Below are 23547 nucleotides of genomic sequence, written 5' to 3' on the forward strand. Positions count from 1 at the left end.
TTTCTTCGCCTGTCTCTTGTACAGCTGTTCGGGAGCATCTCTGAGAGTGTCCAGCAGTAGTCAGCCAGCATTGTAGTGGACCATTTTCCCTGGTATCTTTGTTCCATTGTTGCGATATCTTGATGAAAACGTTCGCCGTGTTCATCACTAACAATACCACAGTTGCTAGGAAAGAAATCCAAATGGGAATGAAGGAAGTGAATCTTTAGAGACATATTGCAGCCAAGTTTCTTATACTTCATCAACATGTCTTCTACTAGTTCCTTATAGTTTTCTGCCCTAACATTTCCGAGGAAGTTTGTAGAAACTAGGCGAAAAGCATTCCATGCTTGTTTCGCGTCACCTTCCAGCAAGTTGTTGAACCGGTCATCTTTGAAAAGCTCTCGAATCTGAGGACCCACAAAAACTCCCTCTTTAATCTTTGCTTCGCTGAGTCGAGGGAATTTTTCATGCAGGTATCGGAATGCTGGCAAAGTCCGGTCAATGGCTTTCACGAAGTTCTTCATCAAACCTAGTTTGATGTGAAGGGGTGGTAGCAAGATTTTCTGAGCCTCAACCAGAGCTGGGTGTTGGATATTCTTCTCTCCAATGGCTACATTCTGCCTGTGAGTCCATTCCTTCCTCATGTAGTGCATTTCCCTTGCTCGGCTATCCCACTCGCATAAGAAACACATGTATTTTGTATATCCTTGCTGCAGTCCCATTAAAAGGGCAACTACCTTCAAATCACCACAGAGGTGCCAGCTGTACTTGTTATACTCAATGGAATTCAGTAGCTGCCTTAAGTTATCGTATGTCTCTTTCATGTGGACAGCATACGCTACTGGAATAGATGGAAGAATGTTTCCATTGTGCAAAAGCACAGCCTTGAGACTCAGTTTCGAAGAGTCCACAAATAGTCTCCATTCTTGTGGGTCATGAGTGATTTTTAAAGCATTCATGAGGCCCTCAATATCGGAACAGAATATCAGATTACTTTCCTTTCTGAAGAAAGGCTCCAATTGCTGGTGGCGCTTTCGATATGCAGTAATTGTGACATCTTCTTCTAGAAGATTCCATTGTTGGAGTCTTGATCCTAGCAATTCTGCCTTGTTCTTTGATAAGTCCAAATCACGAATCAGGTCATTTAGTTCTTCCTGTGTTATTCTGTGTGGGGTTGATGATGCACCACAGTGAAAATCTGGATCACTGCATGCTGATGGACCAGGAGAAGAACAGGTCGACTCACCTTTGTCTTCGTCAGATGAATCAAGAGAATATTCTGCTGGAGGTTCTGGAATAGGAAGTCCCTCACCATGTGGAACTGGTCTCAATGCAGACGGAATGTTTGGGTAGACTATTCTCGACTTCTTTCGCTTCGTTATTCCGCCGGAAAGAGGAGGAACCAAGCAGAAGTAACAGTCATTTAGGTGGTTGCTTGGCTCTCTCCACACCATTGGGACTGCAAACGGCATTGACGACCTTTTGCAATTCAACCACTGTGAAAGCTGTGTTGTACATGTAGCACAGCATATATGCGGAGCCCAAGGCTTGTCTTGGTCACCAACCTTGCATCCGAAGTAAAGATGATATGCCTTCTTCACTTGAGAATTGATACTTTTCTTCTGGTTGGCAAATGTCACTTCCCCACAAATATAGCAAAAATTGTCCGCGGTATTAACACACTTTCGAGGCATTACTGTTCTTTATTGTACGTAAATGGATAAAATAATAAGTTTTATGTAACAGTAGCTTGAACTGTCTCGCACAACGTCTAAAATATTTTAAATGCTGAACCTATCTGATTGGGCTTTATATAGTACACTGCTTACGTCAGCTTCAGCAGCCGCCTGGCATTAGTATAATAGGCCTACACATGTATAGTACACTGCTGACGTCAACTTACTTCAGCAGCCGCATGGCATTAGTATTGCACTGCATCAGAAAATGATGCAATCAACTGTGGATGATGTGAGCATGATGGTATTATGCAATGTTACATCATTATTCCGGATGTTGCTGCAGTCCTACTGGAGAAATTTACACAGTGAAACATAGAAAATGAGGTATATGAATATCTTCAAAACGAGAGCCAATACAAATTTTTCACGGTTATATTCGTGTTCGGCACACCAAAATACTACAGATTAGGGCCTTTTCAAGTCAGTAATGATTTCACTGTTGACCAGTGTTTTCAGAGAAAAAAAGTAACTTGTATATTAAAGTTTTTAATTTAAGTATGTGTATTAATACCCAAATGAAATATACGATGTTATAATGAACATAATATATTTGTAAATTTAGCATGGATCTAAATATATTAAATATGTTAAAGTTACAAAAACACGTCCCTAATCAACAATTTAGTACAATACACTATATACAACTGGTTGAATATTTCCACACTGATGACAGTTAAATATTTTGATTTACTATAAGCTATAAAAATAATCATTAAAGATCACTCTGCAATTTACCTTTACCCTCATTTGCGCTTCAGAGACCCCCACATTTTTAATCTGACCCCAATTTTTTGTATCAAAGTTTGTTTTTTACTCAGTCTGACCCCAGTTTTGACATCAAGGTGGTTTTTTACTGTCTTGCAACCCCCCGTGATACACTGTATTGACTACATGGACAGCCTTGGTTTGAAAACAAATAACTCCTTATCCACCCATCTAAATATATTAACACAAAATATGAAACTTAGCAATTCTGTCTTCAACTCTGGCATGTATTAATATTCATTAAAAAGTTTTAAATATTTTATATACAATGATAAGCATAACATAATTCAAGAAGATTTGTATTTAGTAGAATTTTGCTTAAAATTGTAATTTGTAATTTTTCTATTTTATGATATGCAAGTCTGACTCAATCTGATGTGTACTCAATTACAAAATCACTTTAATTTAACATACAGTAATTGTCTCACAGCAATGTTTTCATAACTAGAGATTAAACTATCAAGTGACATACGTGACAGGATCATCACAGGCCCCAAATGGAAGCTGTTCAAAACTGGAACAGCCCACTTCTTCATCAAATGATGAGCTCAGATCTGAAATTTATGAACATATGGTCATACATGTGAATAAGATAAATGTCCTGATGAGAACAAGACAGTGGTAGAATATGCTGTCATGCTAGTGACCCCTCCAAAGATATATTCCCTTGTATCTTCTAATGTGAATGATCTTGGGTAAAAAAAAAATATGTGTAAGCAGAATAACAACATTAAAGCAAATGGCAGATCTTAATTCTGAACCAATCATTTCCAGAAAAGTGATATCTGTCTCACCACGCTATTACAAGTGAGACAATAAGGAAATCTATCTGACCACACTATTTGTAAGGCAAAAAGGAAATCTGTCTGGCCATGCATGATATGAAAGGCAATATGGAAATCTGCCTGACCATGCTATCATATGAAAGGCAATAAGGAAATCTATCTAACCATGCTATATGTAAGTCAATAAGGAAATCTGTCTGGCCATGCATGATATGAAAGGCAATAAGGAAATCTGTCTGACCATTCTATCATATGAAAGGCAATAAGGAAATCTGTCTGACCATGCTATCATATGAAAGGCAATAAGGAAATCTATCCGTCCATGCTCTATGAAATGCAATAAGGAAATCTATCTGACCATACTCTATGAAAGGCAGTAAGCAAATCTATCTGACCATGCCATCACCCAGTCATTGGTATAAATCCTTATTCAATTCAAACATCTATTATTGCCAAGTAAAACAACAGGAATTGGTTACAAGTTCCTGCAACTTAAAATACCTTACATTATTGCTGATTGGTAGGAACAAATTTATCACATTGTTGCTGACTGGTAGGAAGAAAAACCTTATACCAATGTTTATTGGTAGGTAGAAATACTTTAAATCCTTGCTGATTGGTAGGGAGAAACGTTACCTCATTGCTGATTGGATATTATACATTGTTGCTGATTGGCAGGAGAAGTAACTTACATCATTGCTGACTGGTAGGTAGAAATACTTTACACTGTTGCAGATTGGTAGCTAGAAACACCTTATATTGTTAAAGACTGGTATGAAAAAATGTTACATCATTGCTGATTGCTAGGATTAAGTATGTTACCACAATGCTGACTGGTAGAAGAAATGGCTTATATCACTGCTGACTGGTAGGAAAAAATTCCTTACACTGTTCCTGATTATGCATATCTAATTAAATTTAAATGACTAGGGCAACTAAAAACATTGTAACAACCTTGTTTAACTGATAGAAAAAAATCCATGCATCTTTAATTCATGCCTTATTTGTTTAAATAGGCAGATAAAATTCCACATTAAAAACAGTACAGTAATTCACATGCAGTCTTTTACTTAAACACATTTATAAGGCTGCATGAGGGGAATCTAATATTTTAAAGCATATACAAGATGGTGAAACAATATTATGGTCTAGATTCAGCACCATAAAAATATTATGGTATAGAGAAAAATCAGCCATCATAAAACATTATGGTATAGACAGAAAATAGAGTCAGACATCATAACAATATTGTGGCAGAGACTAGAATCAGCCATCATAACAATATTATGGTATAGAATACAGTCAGTCATCATAACAATTTTATGGTACAGAGTACAGTCAGCCATCATAACAATATTATGGCAGAGAGTACAGTCAGCCAACATAACAATATTATGGTATAGAATAGTGTCATCATAACAATATTATGGTACAGAGACTGTCAGCCATCATAACAATATTATGGTACAGAGTACAGTCAGCCATCATAACAACATTATGGTACAGAGTACAGTCAGCCATCGTAACAATATTATGGTACAGAGTACAGTCAGCCATCATAACAATATCATGGCAGAGAGTACAGTCAGCCATCATAACAATATTATGGAAGAGTATAGTCAGCCATCATAATAATAGTATGGTACAGAGTACAGTCAGCCATCATAACAATATTATGGTACAGAGTACAGTCAGCCATCAAAACAATATTATGGCAGAGTATAATCAGCCATCATAACAAAATATATGGTACAGAGTACAGTCAGCCATCATAACAATATTATGGAAGAGAGTACAGTCAGCCATCATAACAATATTATGGTACAGAGTACAGTCAGCCATCATAACAACATTATGGTACAGAGTACAGTCAGCCATCGTAACAATATTATGGTACAGAGTACAGTCAGCCATCATAACAATATTATGGCAGAGAGTACAGTCAGCCATCATAACAATATTATGGAAGAGTATAGTCAGCCATCATAATAATATTATGGTACAGAGTACAGTCAGCCATCATAACAATATTATGGTACAGAGTACAGTCAGCCATCAAAACAATATTATGGCAGAGTATAATCAGCCATCATAACAATATATGGTACAGAGTACAATCAGCCATCATGACAATATTATGGCAGAGGGTACAGTCAGCCATCATAACAATATTATGGTACAGAGTACAGTCAGCCATCATAACAACATTATGGTACAGAGTACAGTCATCCATCGTAACAATATTATGGTACAGAGTACAGTCAGCCATCATAACAATATTATGGCAGAGAGTACAGTCAGCCATCATAACAATATTATGGAAGAGTATAGTCAGCCATCATAATAATATTATGGTACAGAGTACAGTCAGCCATCATAACAATATTATGGTACAGAGTACAGTCAGCCATCGAAACAATATTATGGCAGAGTATAATCAGCCATCATAACAATATATGGTACAGAGTACAGTCAGCCATCATAACAATATTATGGCAGAGAGTACAGTCAGCCATCATAACAATATTATGGTACAGAGTACAGTCAGCCATCATAACAATATTATGACAGAGAGTACTGTCAGCCATCATAACAATATTATGGTACAGAGTACAGTTAGCCATCATAACAATATTATGGTACAGAGTACAGTCAGCCATCTTAACAACATTATGGCACAGAGTACAGTCAGCCATAATAACAATATTATGGCAGAGAGTACAGTCAGCCATCATAACAATATTATGGTACAGAGTACAGTCAGCCATCATAACAATATTATGGTACAGAGTACAGTCAGCCATCATAACAATATTATGGCAGAGAGTACAGTCAGCCATCATAACAATATTATGGCAGAGAGTACAGTCAGCCATCATAACAATATTATGGCAAAGAGTACAGTCAGCCATCTTAACATGATACACATTCAGTGATTTGTTAGTGCACTGCAAATACATTGTTCCATACAAGCCACTACAAACTACAAAGAAAACAATGAAGTTTGGCAAGAGATTGACTAAACCATTTTTATTGTTTCTTTAAAACATAGTAAGAATGTGACAATTTGGCCAAGTCAATACTACATCTTTGAGATAATTTACACTACTAATTATATCAATAAAATGATATTTTAGGGTCCAGTTTTTCTGCTGTGGGATATTATCTGATATTTATCCAAAAGCATGTTGTAAAGACAATCATGACAATTTTATGTATCAAATGCATGTCAATATGTGTATTTAATCAGTTAATATTGTGTTACAAATACTTGTCAATGGTATGTATCTAGTATATCAATTCTATGTATCAAATCCATGTTTATACTATGTATCAAATACATGTTAATACTATGTACCAATGTGTTAATATTATGTATGAAATAATGTCAATACATACTATGTATCAAATGTATATCAAAAGAGTATGATCCCTTAATAACACAAATTTAGATATAACACAACTGTGGCATGGCTTCTAAAATTTCATATGCATGTATTTTTCTCTTATGCAAAAAGATTTTTTTCTTCTTCTTAAAAGTATAAAAATAATGTGTGAAAAGTTAAACTATCATTTTGGTGAAGAGATCTTGTATGAATTCTAATACCAGATGCTCGTGTTGTGGCTCCTGAAATATTGCATACTTGTATTTTTATCATAAACAAAACAAGGATTTTCTTCTTCTTAAAAGTATGAAAAATAACATTTAAAAAATTTATTCAGGGATCATGCTGGTCTTTGCCAATGTCACAAATTGCACTTTTTTAAAATGAAAAAATATGTCAGGCATTTGTTTAATGTTGTGGACTGTTTAAACGTGTATATACAATCTTGGGTTTGGAATGGAGAAATTCAAATGCACCATGAAAGGAAGCTGCAAACTTGGATATAAAATCCACTGGAATCCTTTGTTCATATTGACAAACCATCTTAATAGTGCACTGTTATTTTATAATCCACTTATTCTGACATTGGACCAGAGTACCTGTATGCTGTGATACACTCAAACAGTCATGCTACCAGAACAGCTACAATCAACAACTTTTGAAGGCATGAACAGGAACAACTACAATTGACCAAACGATGGTTAATGTTTTCTTTAAATTACCCAGAAATAATAGTTTTGCTATAACTTCAAAGAAAAGTGATTACCTTTGAAGAACCTATTTTTCTGTATAAACACTAAGCAAATGAAAAAATTCAATCTCAGTCAATGTTCTACCATTACTGATGTTGCCACCAGAATAACAAACATGAATTTTGGTCCTCCAAGGTTGTTCGTTAGCAGTGACTTCTATAACACATGTACCATTTATCAAGCAAGCCTACTACCATCTTCAATAAAAGTAAAGCACCTTTCAACAAAGGAAATTAGTACTAAACTTAAACAAATGCAATGGAATCTGATGGATTGTTGCATTTTCCAAAGTGACTGGAAGACATTTACTCTGCCATGAAAATTTCCTTACTGCTGGAAAAACATGTTGCTTATGATTGCTACCAACAGCGACATGAAATGCAAATTAAATTTCCAAAATTTTAAAACCATATAAATTGGCTGTCAAGTTACTTTTTTAATTTGATCACATGTTTTCATGTCCCTATGAATAACATCATCCCATGAGTAGCCTCAGCAAGATGATAGCTGTCTCCAGCTCACCAAATTATAGGCCAGTTTAAGTACATGTACATGTACCATGTCAACAACTATAGCCATGTGCTGCTGGTGACAATATCACAGTGAATTGTTTAGTGACACATGTTTATTGACAATAGAATACAGATCAAATGAGGACTACCATTTTTTATATACATGTTATTTATGTTTTCTAATGGGATGTGACTGATACATGAAATTTTTAACATGTGATCTATACTTATATTCATGGATGTTTCATTTACTTGTACAGTACTTAATGCGTTGTGGACTATACTACACAAATGTAAGTTGTCAATACACAAGTGTATTTCAGCTAGTTTTTTCCACTTAATTAAAAGCACATATTTTAGCACCTACTTTTATTACCCCACTCCCACCATTCGATTTTTTTGCTGCATGCATCATTTTCATCAGCTAACTGATTTGGGTAGCTATAACACAGTTTGGTTTATAACACAGCCAAGTCCTATGGATCAACAACAGTGTTATAGCTGGGTCACACTGTACTACTGTATCTACCGTATATGTTGGGACACTGTATTTGTTGGGACAGCATAAAGTAATTTTTAAAGTAATTTTTTTGTGCAATGTATGTTCTGTGACACATCATTTTTTTGTTCAAGCTGTAAGATATGTGATACCTAATAAATCATTCAAAAATTACATGCTGGAAAATGCACTCCAACCAAAATTTTATTTTAACAAATATAAAACTTTACTTGAGATAAAACACTTTAATCCATTGAAGCAGCATCTCAACAAAACCCATCTCATGCACAAGTACGATCCAATCTTTCGGTGCATGAATATTTGTTCACGCCATGAAAAATTACAGATCTCCTGAAGTGGAAATTGCAATGACTAAAATCCGATTTTTTAAAATCTGCACCAGTCATGCTAATTCTCACACTTTTAACCATCTTATCGTCAGCCTGCCCAGCAGTGAGATCAAAGTTCACTAGAATTCCATCCATGTTAATGATAATACTGTCAGCGAAATCAGTGTCTCTTCCAACCTTAACAAATTCATCAAACGATGTTATTTTCTCCAAATCTTCTGGGAGACTCAGGTCACTGATGTCCATGCACGTTCCACTGTTTCAATTCATTTTCAAAATTCATGTGAATACCAGTGAAAAGGAACCAAAGTTAGCTTCCATATCTCAGCTGACTTTGTATATTCAAACAATTAAAATTAAAACAAGTGTTAAATGATAAGAAAACAAGGTTTGTTTCTTTTATCTTAATGAAACGTTTTGTGTATCTATTTTATTGCAATGTGCAGTGAAGGGGTCACAAATTCAACACAAATTTATTTTGTTTCTGAAGTCTTGCTACATATGACTGAAGTGAAAAAAGTTCCAAGATAATTATTTTATCATGTCCCAATATATACAGTAAATATGGTATTATCAAATACATGTCAATTTAAGAGGACACAAACAGATCACACTTATGTAAGTTAGTCAGGCCTGTTTTAAAAAAAAACATTTCATGCTTCAAACATCTCAGATATTTCAGAATTCTTACCCGAGTCAGCTGACTTTTCCATAGAACCTGTGACATTCAAAATTTACTCTGAGAGGCATCAGTTTTAAATAGTTACAATAAGACATGACAAATGCAGAAGCTATAAGCAAATATCAATGGAGGGAGACCATTACAGTTATTATGTCGTCTTTTATTTACTTCACCATTTGACATCACTGAAAACAGGGAATTATGAGGCAAAACAAAAAATGAGGACAACAACTATAATTCCAAAGAGTGATAAAGAATTGGATGAATAGCAGTTGATGGCAAATACAGCCACAAACAGATGGTACACCTTCGCTAGCCAACATGACAAGGCCAAGTGGGTCTGATATCACTCACCTGTATTGTAAGGCAGTTAACTTGTGTTCAAAGACATGTCAGGATAACTTCCAGCCATAAGGTTGAAAGTGGTGGTATATGACACATTGTTTAACTGCATTTCTTACACCTATGAATTTTAACTGCAATAATTGGTGTCTATCACTTTATCTTGGCAATATTAAGCTGAATCTAAATTTTGTTAATAGCCAATAATACTTATAGATTGATTGTCACCGAACTCTGCCAAAGTCTCTTCAAAATATCAAGCATCATACCCAATTTGGTTGAAATCAAATAACTGTAACAAGATTTACTGTGCAGAAAAAAGTGGTTGTGTATGAAAAACAGTTGGGGTCTATAACTCTGCTAACAATGTTATAAAAGGCCACAAACATAACTCAGCTAAAGACTCATAATCAACATGTTGCATACCAAATCTGGATGAAATCTAATAATAAATAAGGGAGTCAATGAGCAAGAATAAAAGTGGATGAGTCTATAAATCAAGGGCTATAACCCTTCTATATGATGAAAAACTAAAAACTGAATTTAACCAAGGGCTCATCATCATCATACCTGGTTGAAATACAAAACTAATTGAGGGAACTATTGTGTGTAAACAAAAGTACAATGGATGATTGGAAGGAAGAATGACCAGACAGAAGGATGGATGGACAGGCCCAGTTTAAAGTTCCCCCTCTGTTTTCACAAGAAACAAGTGTGATCGTTGACAGGATTTATGTTTATTGACAGGATTTTGCTTTCTAAAACTGAGAAAACATCTGAGGTTCTTTTTGCCAAATTGAAAATATTTCCTAAAAAATATACTTCTTGATAGTATTTTGTGTGTTTATATCGACATCATGCAAGAAATATGAACTACATTTTTGGAGGAATGGAGGTTTGATCAATCATTCAAATGATCAAATGAAGGACACACTTGGTTCTCCATAATACTGATGAAAAGTGCTTGAATTTGTGCATATTTGTGATTTGATTCTTTTTATTTATAGAATAACAACAGTCAGAGAACAAAAGATATTTCTCATCAATCTGTGCAGATATTCATTTCAACTTAAGCTTGTTTTACCATTCATTTGTGTTGGCACTGGAAACAGTTTTGATTTATACATTTGAAAAGGCATTAAGTATTCCCTTTCTACTCATCTTTCTTGATTCTGGTTCTAAATTAGGTACATTAAATTCCAAAGTTCTCTCTCTTGAATGGTTTCAGTAATGTAAATACAGACTCTATGAAATGTATTTCCAAGCTGTGTTTCAAATGCAAAGGGCTATATTAAAATGCATTTCTGAGATGACGAATGATGAGCAGTGAGATAATAGTTAAAATGCAGATGCAAATGGAATGTAAAACAAATGCATTTCAAATGCAAATGAAATTAAAACATAAACTAGGTGAAAATGAGAATCTCACAGACAGTAACAACAATGCTTCCACTGGTTGTTGTTGTTGTTGTAGGGTTTAACACCATTTTCAGCAGGCGATAGGCTATACAAGGTGACCATATAAATGGTGGAGGAAGAACCTGGGAAAACCACTGACCCACAAGAAGCTATTGGCAAGCTTCATCACATACCCACATTGGTCAAACCCGAGACTCGAACCCATTCAGGAAGAGGTGAGCTGGCAGTGATCCACAGCAGTGAATGAATGCTTTAGACCACTTGGCCACTCGGGGTCCCTGCTTCCATTGGTAATGGTGAATTAAATTGTCCTATGTCTGAACAAATGATTGACAATTTTTATCTCATTTATATTTAAATGTTGTTTTTAATGAACATAAAACAAAACTGCACCTGGCTGTATAAACAACCACATAAATTATGTTGTAAACATTTAACGATGAAAAGCAAATCCCTACTGAAGTCATTAGTGTGTTTTTTGTATGATACTTAGATACAAGCAAACCATGACAAGTTTCATATGCAATAGTAATGGCTAAATACATAGAGTACTAACATCTTTGCAAGGATTAGACAGCACTGTCATGACACTGTTCTTCATGTCTGTAGTCCCGAGTTCAATCCCTTATTGAAGCATGTGTGAGAATAGGGGCTCTCCTTCAACTACTGGTGGTATCTTCCAGATTCTGTGGGTTTCTCCACTTTGGGTCAACCCAAACAAATATGATGTTGAAAGCACCTCATACCATAACCCTGAGGGAAAAACACCTACGATGCTGAAAGCAACCTTCATCATTAAAATTGAGGGAAATCCAGATAATGATGTTGAAAGTACCCCTTTCCATTATTTTGAGGGAAATCCAGACAATGATGTGGAAAGCACCCACACTATGACCCTGAGGGAACCCCAACCAATGATGCTGAAAGCTCCCATACCATGACCTTGAGAGCACATCACATGACAATGATGAATGCATAAGATACTAAAACCCTGACAAAGCCTCAAACTGTGACTTTAAAACTTAGTTTTGTTTTGAAAGAACTTGCTGTACGAGGTAATTTAATTTAGCTGTTTCATACACTTGCCATCTTCAGGAGTATCAGTGGTACCAATGATAAACCTGACAATTGCTTTTTAAGTAACAAAGTCCCATCTACTCACTGAAAGAGTTGGGCTAAAAAGTACATCTCTCAAAAAAGTCTCATTTACTCTTTGAAGGAGACTGGCTCAAAATGTACAAACAAAATCCCATCTACTCTTTTGAAAGATATGGGTAAAATAAACTACAACTAATACTCAGAAGATACAATTTTCATTTTAAAACAGCATAGTATTTTTTTTAAATGATATAATAAATGTACATGAATGCATTTACCTGGCAAAGATTGTGTCCAAGGGGAGTTAATCCAGTCCTGTAATACATACATAAATCTGACTGTTACAGAAACAGGAGGCCTTTGATCCACAGCAGGACCCTGTAAAAAAAATACATTAAAATAGAACCGACAAGAAAACCACCATGGCACTAGGGCCAGATTGCAAACTACAAATATGGTAACTTCATGTTTTTATAGGGCAGCAATCTTTATAAATTTTGGCTTCCTTTGAACCAAATATTGACACATCTATGTACCAGCTTATGGGACTCTATGACCTAAATACAAATCTGAGCTAAATAAAAAAGGTTAACCAGAATAATAAATATATGTTGAGTGACCTAACAGAGATGTAATTAGTAAAGTAATTATGTATGTTACAACCATTCAAGACAATTTAAACAGTAAGATAAATAGAGTATGTCACACATGTTCAAGGTAATTCAAGGAGTAAAGTGAACAAACTGTCACATCTGTTCAAGACATTGTAAATAGTAAGGTAAACATAATATGTCGCATCTGTGTAAGATAATTTAAAAGTAAGTAAATACAGTATGTCACGGATGTTCAAGGTAATTTATGTGGTAAGGCAAATACAGTATGTCATAGATTCTCAGCATAATGTAAGTAGTAAGACAAATGCAATATATATCGTAGATATTCAAAGTAACTGAAGTAGTAAGATATTTTATAGAATGTGTCACAGAAGTTCAGGGTCAAGTAAGTAGTAAGATATTTTACAGAATGTGTCATAGAAGTTCAGGGTCAAGTAAGTAGTAAGATATTTTACAGAATGTGTCATAGAAGTTCAAGGTCAGGTAAGCAGTAAGATAATTACAATATATATCATAGATGTTCAAGATAATGTTAGTAGTAAAGTAAATACAATATTACATGACAGGTGACCATGTATGTATCGTTACCAGTTTGGACTTAAAGACATCTAGCAACCCTGTAAGATGGTTGTATTGTTGTGGAATCTTTTTTAAGGAGACCATTTTGAACTCTACTGTTGCCCCTGGCATAATGCATGTCCCTATGTACAACTTCTGCCACCGCTGCTGAATCTGTGCAAAGACTGGTACTGAGCTGAAAAATATACAGAAGTACTGTCAAGTGACAGGAATTGTATCAATGTATATCAATACTGTCAACTGACAGTACTTGTACCAATGTAAATAAATACAGTCAACTGACAGGACTCATACCAATGTAAATAAATACTGTCAAGTGATACAAATTGTACAAAGGTAAATAAATATTGTCAACTGACAGGAATCATATTAATGTAAATCATACAATATAAGGCTCATTTCAAACATGTGGCAAAACCAGCCAGTTTAGGACATCAAAACTTGAATCATCAAGTGTATCATCTACCTCTTATATTCTTTGCTGTTTTAAAATCTGAGTTTTCTTAGAACGTTTGCTATTTGTAAATATTTTCAGTGATCTGAACACTGAGGTCAATCTAGGATGTGGATGGATGTATATACATAATGTTATTAAGACGTGAACACTGAGATCAATCTAGGATGTGGATGGATGTATATACATAGTGTTATTAAGACCTGAACACTGAGATCAATCTAGGATGTGGATGGATGTATATACATAGTGTTATTATAGTGTTATTAAGACCTGAACACTGAGATCAATCTAGGATGTGGATGGATGTATATACATAGTGTTATTAAGACCTGAACACTGAGATCAATCTAGGATGTGGATGGATGTATATACATAGTGTTATTAAGACCTGAACACTGAGATCAATCTAGGATGTGGATGGATGTATATACATAGTGTTATTAAGACCTGAACACTGAGATCAATCTAGGATGTGGATGGATGTATATACATAGTGTTATTAAGACCTGAACACTGAGATCAATCTAGGATGTGGATGGATGTATATACATACTGTTATTAAGACCTGAACACAGATCAATCTAGGATGTGGATGGATGTATATACATAGTGTTATTAAGACCTGAACACTGAGATCAATCTAGGATGTGGATGGATGTATATACATAGTGTTATTACGACTTGAACACCAAGATCAATCTAGGATGTGGATGGATGTATATACATACTGTTATTAAGACCTGAACATTGAGATCAATCTAGGATGTGGATGGATGTATATAAACAGTGCTATTAAGACCTGAATGCTGAGATCAATCTAGGATGTGGATGGATGTATATACATACTGTTATTAAGACTTGAACATTGAGATCAATCTAGGATGTGGATGGATGTATATAAACAGTGCTATTAAGACTTGAACACTGAGGTCAGTCTAGGATGTGGATGGATGTATATGCATATTGTTAATAAGACTTGAACATTGAGATCAATCTAGGATGTGGATGGATGTATATAAACAGTGCTATTAAGACTTGAACACTGAGGTCAGTCTAGGATGTGGATGGATGTATATAAACAGTGCTATTAAGACTTGAACGCTGAGGTCAGTCTAGGATGTGGATGGATGTATATGCATATTGTTAATAAGACTTGAACACGGAAGTCAATCTGAAGTCAGTCTAGGATGTGGATGGATGTATATAAACAGTGCTATTAAGACTTGAACACTGAGGTCAATCTGAGGTCAGTCTAGGATATGGATGGATGAACATACATATCACTATTCAGGCTGAAATCGTTACATAAAGGCATCTAGCAACCCTGTAAGATGTTATTGCATATAAAAACAAATATTATTTTAATGCCTGTAAATGTAAAATTGGTAACTTTTTAAATGAACAGTAAAGTACACCTGGTGTTAGCTGATGTGCGTATCCAGATAGTGTGGATGGCTGCATTCTAGATTTTTTCTTCATGTTTGTATATGTAGCAATACCACAACAATCCTATACTGATTCAAAAATGTCTTGTTGTTGTTGTTGTTGTTGTTGTTGGGTTTAACGCCATTTGTCAGCACACAATAGGCTATACATGGCGGCCAGTATTAATGGTGGAGGAAGAACCCCGGAAAACCCCAGAAAGAACCACCAACCCATGAGAAGCTACTGGCAAGCTTTCTCACATATCCACACTGGCTGAATCTGAGACTCCAACCCACGCAGACAGAGCTGGGATGGCAGTGATCTGTAATGGAGAGCGCTTTAGACCATTCGACCACTCGGGGCCCAACAAAGTCTTGTCTTACAAACTGAATCCTATCATAATATTAGGTAAGATGCACAGTAAATGAGACAGTTTGGGTTCCATATAAACAGCTGTCAGCTATAAGCATAACATGCAGGTCATGGAATAGATTGGACTTTGAATCAGTTTGAAGAAACAGTACTATTTTGGTTTTTGTTAGAAATCTTGGTGAACATATTATACTGATCTTGCTTCAAAGCAGGCTAGACAGAAAAGCCATGATAAAGATGATTCAAGACCATATATGTTAAGATTCTCAAAAGCAGTTTAATCTGCTGAGAAGCCATACATGAAATGAAAACAAAGAGAAACTTTTGACCCACTTTTGCAAATAACATCACTAAATTTAACCCAGCCCAAATTTTTTTAGATTATAACAAATTTATGGATTATGTAAATTTAAATACTTTAGTCAAAACTATCAATGAGCTCAATCAACCATGTTATAGCAAAGGTAAAAACATGCAAGCTTTAAAAAGTGGACTTCTTAAGGCTTGTTACGCTTGAAATATGCATGCAAATATGATGAGAATAGACAAAACTGTTATTGTTGTACTTTGGCCTCTTCAAAAAACCTCAATAAATTTGCACAGTTCTATTTAAAAGCTGCTTAATATTCTGCAATGCCTCTAAACAAAGTTTAAGTCAAACCTGATAATACCAACTGAATTTTGGACAAATTAATATTTTGCAAAAAAGCTTTATGTACATATATTATCCCTAGAGTATACAGACCAACAATTAGTACAACTTACCATCCTGCATTACTGAGGGCAATGGAGACAGAAGATAGAAGAAGTTTAACTCGACTCTCTGTGTCAATGGGCTCTTCGTTTACAACTGGCAATAATGTTACAAATTCCTGTAACCCATACCTGAAATGGAGAAATGGGGCCTTATGAATATAGATATCTAACAAGAAGGCCAATGGCTATATGTCAAACCAAAAATCAAAGTTTTGCTGTTAACAGTGTGACCTTGACTGTAAGATCAAAAGACTGAGTGAGTATATTGCACAATAGTTCTTAGCTTCATAATGAGTCAAGCCAAGTAGGAACAAAATAAATTAAAGGGGTTCAGGAAGTATACAGAAATAACCAAAACCGTAATGCCAATATTTTATGAATGACCATAACCCCAAGATTAATGGGCTGAGAGTGCATGTTACAGAATGAATGATCTTAGTTATTTCATCACAAGTATGATGCAAAGTAATCAAGGGGTTTTGGAAACATAAGTGAATGAAAAAGCTAACCAAACCCTTAATGCAAAGTTCCCATGACTGTGACCTTGACTCTAAGGTCACAGACACAAGCATGCATGTCACCAAAATAAACTGTCTTTGTCTCATAATAAGTCATCTCAATTATTAATAATATCCATCACTGGATTAAGGAAACATAAGCAAATGGAGAACTTTAATCAAAATCATAACAAACTTTCAATGACTGTGACCTTGATCACAGGGTCACAGGGGTAACTAACTGTGTGGTAGAATGAATTGCCCTATCTTCATAATGATTAATGCCAAGTATAATGAAAATCTATTAAAGGGGTTTAGGAAATATTAGCAAATTGAAAAATCTGAACCAACACCATAATGCAAATTTTCTATCACTATAACCTTGACACCAAGGTAAAGAGACAAGTGTGCATGTTGTAGAATAAATTGTCTTAGCTAATAATTCACATCAAGTATGGAGTAGGCTTGACAATAGAAACTATTTACTTAGAAAATATTTAGGATTATGCTATGTTACACTGCATAAAATAGACAAGATAAAGGGGTGCAATACAGAAGAAAGAAAAAGGGAAAGAAATATTGATGGATGGGCAGACCAACATCTGCCATTTCTTCTATGTCCCATGCTAACAGATGAAGATAAAACAACATGGGAAGAGTTTAAATAGCTATAGACTTACCATCTACAGATACAGTGAGCTCGAGATGGGAAGTCATTATCCATGTTCTGGAGATCAAGAAACACTGTGGCTGTCTTGTCTGCAACAAATTAAAAAAAGCAGTAAGCCAAGATCACCACTTACACATGCAGTATCAATGACATGTAAAAGTCTTCAATAAGCAAGCAGACGTTGCCTACTTATTCAAGATGTACATTAGAATGATGCTCAGAACTAGTGGCAAATTCCTTACAAGTAAGGCTAGAGTGAGTGGGACCACTGTAACTCCTTTCTTTGAGCATATGCAAATAATTGCCTTTCATAGTTCTTTTTCACAAAAGTATGCAACAGCCCCCTACACAGGATTCCCCTCCTCTAAATGGTCTAAAGGTATACAATTACTAACCGTAAATGACCAATCAGGAAGGGAATCTCACAAGGCAGCTGCATAGGGTAGTCTCTTTACCCTGAGGTTAGCAAATTTATGTGGCCTTGTATCGACCCCTACCTGCCTGAAATCAATAATAAGTATTTATCTTCCAGGTTATAATGATTAAAACAAAATTGGTAAGTTTAATAAAGCAAAATATGAGCCAATATCCATTTTTTATTAACAGAATCTACCCTGCAATCCACCATTCCTTAGTCACATAAATTACATCATTTGCTGCAATACATAACTGTTTCATCTCTAACATCATGAAAAATGTAGGCTGCAAGATTTTGATCAATCACATGACCAAGAAATATGAGAAACAATCTGGCATTGGGACCATTTTGTGAACAGTGTAATTTGGGCTCATCTGTTGGCTTATTAAAAAGACAAAATATGATTTAACTGTTATAAATGAGAAACTAAATAAACTGCTTATCAATTTCAGGTTGTTTGGACATGAGGTGAGATGGGTCAGAGAAAATTGACCATCTAGGATAATGACACTGCCATTTATTTAATCATAGTCATAACTGGTAAAACAATTATTAACTTTGACTATTACACATAATGTGAGTCACTGTCTATAAATACTGCCGGAATAAGATGAAACACTACCGAAATGTAATCAAACAGTATCAGAATGACACAAAATAATACTGAAATGAGAGAAAATAACACTACTAAAATGTGATGAAAAGGTATGAGAATGAGATGGAATGGCAGTGGAATGAGATGAAACAGTGCCAAAATGAGACAAAATGGTATCAGAATGAGAGGAAAATATGGACAATATTCACAACATAAAATATTTTTACTCCCTTTTCTATAATCTTTGGGGGGATCTGGAGTTAGCAAAAAAAATGGGTCAGCAGCTAAAACCAGGTCTGACAGAGAAAGCAGAAGCCTTAATTTTTAAGATTCATAATGGTTTTCATCTAATTAAAACAGAGAATAAGGAGAAAAGAGGCTGAAATCAGAATGTAATCAAACATTACGTATCTCATCTGTGTGAACTTTTATTAGTCACCAGTAGCCATTTTAAACGTTAATTATCCTACAGAAAACACTTTCAGACTAAAATAAACTTTAAAACAAAATGCTGGACACCTTTCCACTTAAGTTTATTTTGGAATGTTTTATCTTTACATGTTTTAAAACTTTTAATCAGGACTGAATAGCCAGCATTGTACAGATGTTCTATTAAACCATTTACATACATGCATACATGCTATGACTAGGTGTAAAAGACATAAAACAATAGAAACAAAAACAAAAATTCTTTCTTTGATATAAAAGCAGAGCCCCAATTCCACTGTTTATCATAAATTTCACCACTCTTCCAAACTAACTAAAGTGTGTTTGGAATGATATGATTTGTTAAAAAAGCAATTGGACATAAACCGTTCTTAAATATAATCAAGAAGTTAGGTTTAAATGACATTCAGATTTACATACATACAAATAAGACTTGGGTGAATACGGATGATCAACTAAAATATAAAATGAAAGGCAAACTTGGCCTGAAGACAATCTGACATAGCATGTGTTAGCTATTCTTGTTTACAATGGTCACATCATCCAATCTTGTGTGCTGCCAGCTTTCTACTTAAATTGGTTCACCCACAGATGTCACCGATCAAAGTCAGATTAATTCATACACATGAAAAATGGCAGAGAATCTCAGTTCAAGGGAGAAATTACATGGTTCATAATGTGATGAAGCACTGATATTATCTGGATTTAATGGAATCCAACAATGTTTAGGATTCTGTATTATTCAGATGATTTGGCATATATGACTTTTGTCGTGTAATGATGGCAATGGATCTATAATGAGTTCATAAAAATGGACATGGATGCAATGACAAAGGCTTTGAGTAACCTTGGAGTGACAGTCAGTATTGGAAGCATAGTTTGTGCATCAGCAATTACCTTGATTAGCCAAGCCATGACAGCTGCTACCTCAAAGAAAAAGCATCCAGTCAACTCATCTAATTTTTGTACTCATTCTCATTAATAAATAATCTATTAAAATATACAATGTTAAGTTTTTCAAATGAAAGTTTACCAAATTATCAACACAAAATCTTTTATGAAGTTTCATGGTTATTGGGATGACTATGCATATAGCATGGAAAACACTTGCATCCTAAGGAAAAAAAATAATCCATAAATAGAAAGCAATTGGTTATACTGAGCATCCTAAGTTTGTGGTAATGGTGTGGTACTAAGAGAGATGCGTATCATCACCAATTTCATGATTCTACAATGAATAGCAACTTAGAAATTAACATCAGACTAAAAAATATGAATCAAAGTCACTGAATAATAAAATCTGGCCATAATGATGCATTGTTGTAATAATCTCATCAACTTTAGAATATAGATAAGATATTTTGAACAAAGCATACAAAAACCTGTATGGTCAAGAGATAAATGCAAACATGTAACATAAGCCAGTGAAATATGCAATGCAGGTTACTGTGACATTCTTTTTTCAATGGGTGTGGTACTATTAGCAAATTATACAATCTGTGCAATATTAGCCTCCTTCAGACCTAGGAAGAAAGAATGGGTGAGATGCAGTGAGGCTGGACACACGTACATGCTGTTATATGTATGGAGTATAATATGTCTCCTTAACTTCATGGAGGCAAAGTAAAAACACTCGACAAGCCTTGTCCTTTAGGCATGAAGGCTAAATCAACACTGATATAATAATAATAATAATAATAATAATGAGGACTTTGTATAGCGCCTAATCTTTAGAAGCTCTAAGCGCTTTACAACATTAGACAACACCTATAAGATAAAAAACATATAATAATATTATTACAAAAACAAACACCATGAAATTAGAAAAAAACATTAAAAAATAATAAAAAAAACATGCTGAGATTAAGGTAGGAAACATTATTAGATCTTTAAGTCTGTTCTTGCAGTCGAAATAAGTGAGTTTTGAGAGCCATCTTGAATGTGATCACTGTGTCTTTGCGTCTAAGTTCAGTGGGCAATTCATTCCATGTTGCTGGGCCTTGGTATGCAAAAGAACGCTGTCCATATGACTTTGTTTTCATAGTGGGAATAATGAGTATACGATTGTCAGAAGAGGAGTGTAAGTATCTTGCTGGTGTGTACACATGGGTGAGGTCTGATAGGTATGTTGGACTAGAGTCCGACAGTGAAACGTAGCACAGAGAACAAATTTTTTGTTTGATTGTGGATCGAATGGATAGCCAGTGTAGGGTAAAGAGCAGTGGGGAGGTGTGCTCTGATCATGGTACTCTAAGTATGATCCAAGCAGCTGTGTTTTGAACTTTTTGAAGTTTCTGGAGTAGATATTGAGATGAACCAGACAGAATTGAGTTACAATAGTCCAGTCTTGAAAGTACTAATGAACACACAAGTGTTTTAGTGGCATCAACTGAAAGATATTTGCGAATTGAGCTGATGCATCTCAGCTCAAGATATGCAGCCTTGCATATGTTCATGACATGTTGGTGCAATGTGAGACTACTGTCCAGAGTAACACCTAGGTTACGTACTGATTGTGTGAATTTAATGTTGGCATTGCTGATATTTACTGTTTGAGGTAAAGGATGTGAATGAGAAAGTCTTTGTGTTGTGACCAGAATGGCCTCAGTTTTATCATCATTCATCTGCAGCTTGTTACATGTCATCCATGATTTCACATCAGAAATGCACCTCTCTACACCTTGGATGGTAGCATCAACTTCAGTTGAGTGGCTAGATTTGTATATTTGGGTGTCATCAGCGTACAATTGGTGAGACACTGGATGATGATCTATGACACTTGAGAGCGGCTGAGTGTACAGAATGAAGAGAACGGGTCCAAGAACAGACCCCTGTGGAACACCACAACATGGATCATCTGGGCTGGAGTGTATTCCATTTGCAGATACAATTTATGTCCTGTTGACCAAGTAGGACTTGAACCACAGTAAGGCCGTATCATGAATGCCAAATACATGCTGGAGATGGTGAAGTAATATATCATGGTCTATTGTGTCAAATGCTGCAGACAAATCAAGGAGAGTGAGGACTGTAATCTTTCCGCTATCCAATGCAGAGAGAATGTCATTAACTACTTTTAGAAGAGTAGTTTCAGTACTGTGGTAAGGGCGATATGCAGACTGTACATTGCTAAAAAGACTGTTTGAATTTAGATGAGATACAAGCTGGGATAGAACAACCTTATCTAAGATTTTTTATATGAATGGGAGATTAGAAACTGGGTGGTAGTTCTTTAAATCGTTATGGTCTAGTGTTGGTTTCTTCAGCAGAGGCTTTACAATGGCAGTTTTGAAAAATGATGGGAATTCTCCGGATGAGGGAGAGGTATTAATAACATCAGTTTGTGAAGGCAATACTGGATCTAAGCACTCAAGCAGCAGTGATGTTGGAATTGGATCAAGTTCACATGACTTTGGTGCACTCTTCATCAGGATTGTACGTACAAAATCCAAAGAGACAGGTTCAAATGCTGCTAATGGTTGCCGCTCAAATTCTCATGTAGATGTATCCTAAGTCAATGCTCTGCATAAATTTACCTTCAATCCATGAATATTAAAATGTGTTCACAGAACACCCTTCTTTTTGCAGTATGCAACCAAAGTCATTGAAGTAGGTACATATAGAACACACTGAACAACTTTTTGGTACATCAAGAAGCATTCTACCCAAAAGTTACATGACAATGCAGCCAGAAGGGCATAATAATACATTTAACCAAGGTAGGATGGGTGGATAGAGGACTGGGATACATGGGTAACAGTTACACTATATGTCCCTACCACATTTGCAGGAAAGGGGTAACATATGCACATGATTAGAGATCCCCTGGTGACTGATTGCTTCCAAGAATGATATATACATCAAGAAAGAACATGACAAACACAGACACAAACAAGCATGTGCTAACCTTCCTGTTCCTCCTCTTCTGTCTCATTCTCAGCTGTTTCTCTCTCCTCAGATTTTTTCCGATCTTCCTCCTGGGGATGTTTCAGCCAGATATGGGTCATACAAAACTTGTAGTCTGCAAAGCTCAATTCCTCAGTTTGTTCTTCCCATACTCCATTAGCATATTCCCCCTACAACAAATATTGATCACCTGAACAATTTTGCATCCTCTTTTTGACAGAATTTCAACAGAAATAATTTAAAATATGCACACTTGATATAGCACAAGCATTGTTTTGAATCTGTATGCAAATTGGGCAGGGATAGAGTGAATCCACCTCTCCATCAATAACAACTGTAATCACCTTTATCCTACACAATACGTTGACAGACAGACAGACATTTAATATAAATCATGCTGTAACTATATTTGAATTCTTCAGATCCAACATACATTTATATTAAACAATAAATGACTATATTACCATCCATTATACAAATAGTTGTTTAGGCTAAAAGAT

At 35.3% G+C, this 23547-nt stretch overlaps 1 protein-coding gene across 3 annotated transcripts in view; it reads right to left on the reverse strand.

Moving 5' to 3' along the window:
- Positions 1–23547, reverse strand: part of LOC149795072 (rab3 GTPase-activating protein catalytic subunit-like) — a 100114-nt gene that overhangs the window by 67873 nt on the left and 8694 nt on the right. For 2 of the 3 annotated variants that reach the window (XM_089964774.1, XM_089964777.1), the window contains exons 4-10: positions 23049–23217; positions 17692–17770; positions 16524–16643; positions 13514–13679; positions 12590–12689; positions 9462–9488; positions 2959–3040 (exon numbers count right to left, since the gene is read on the reverse strand). In XM_089964774.1, coding sequence (XP_089820900.1) covers positions 2959–3040; positions 9462–9488; positions 12590–12689; positions 13514–13679; positions 16524–16643; positions 17692–17770; positions 23049–23217 — 743 coding nt within the window. The remainder of the gene's footprint in view (positions 1–2958; positions 3041–9461; positions 9489–12589; positions 12690–13513; positions 13680–16523; positions 16644–17691; positions 17771–23048; positions 23218–23547) is intronic. The other variant, XM_089964776.1, reaches the window with a different exon arrangement.

This window comes from Sinohyriopsis cumingii, chromosome 7 (assembly GCF_028554795.1).
Source record: "Sinohyriopsis cumingii isolate HCF-2022 chromosome 7, ASM2855479v2, whole genome shotgun sequence".
NCBI lineage: Eukaryota > Metazoa > Mollusca > Bivalvia > Unionida > Unionidae > Sinohyriopsis > Sinohyriopsis cumingii.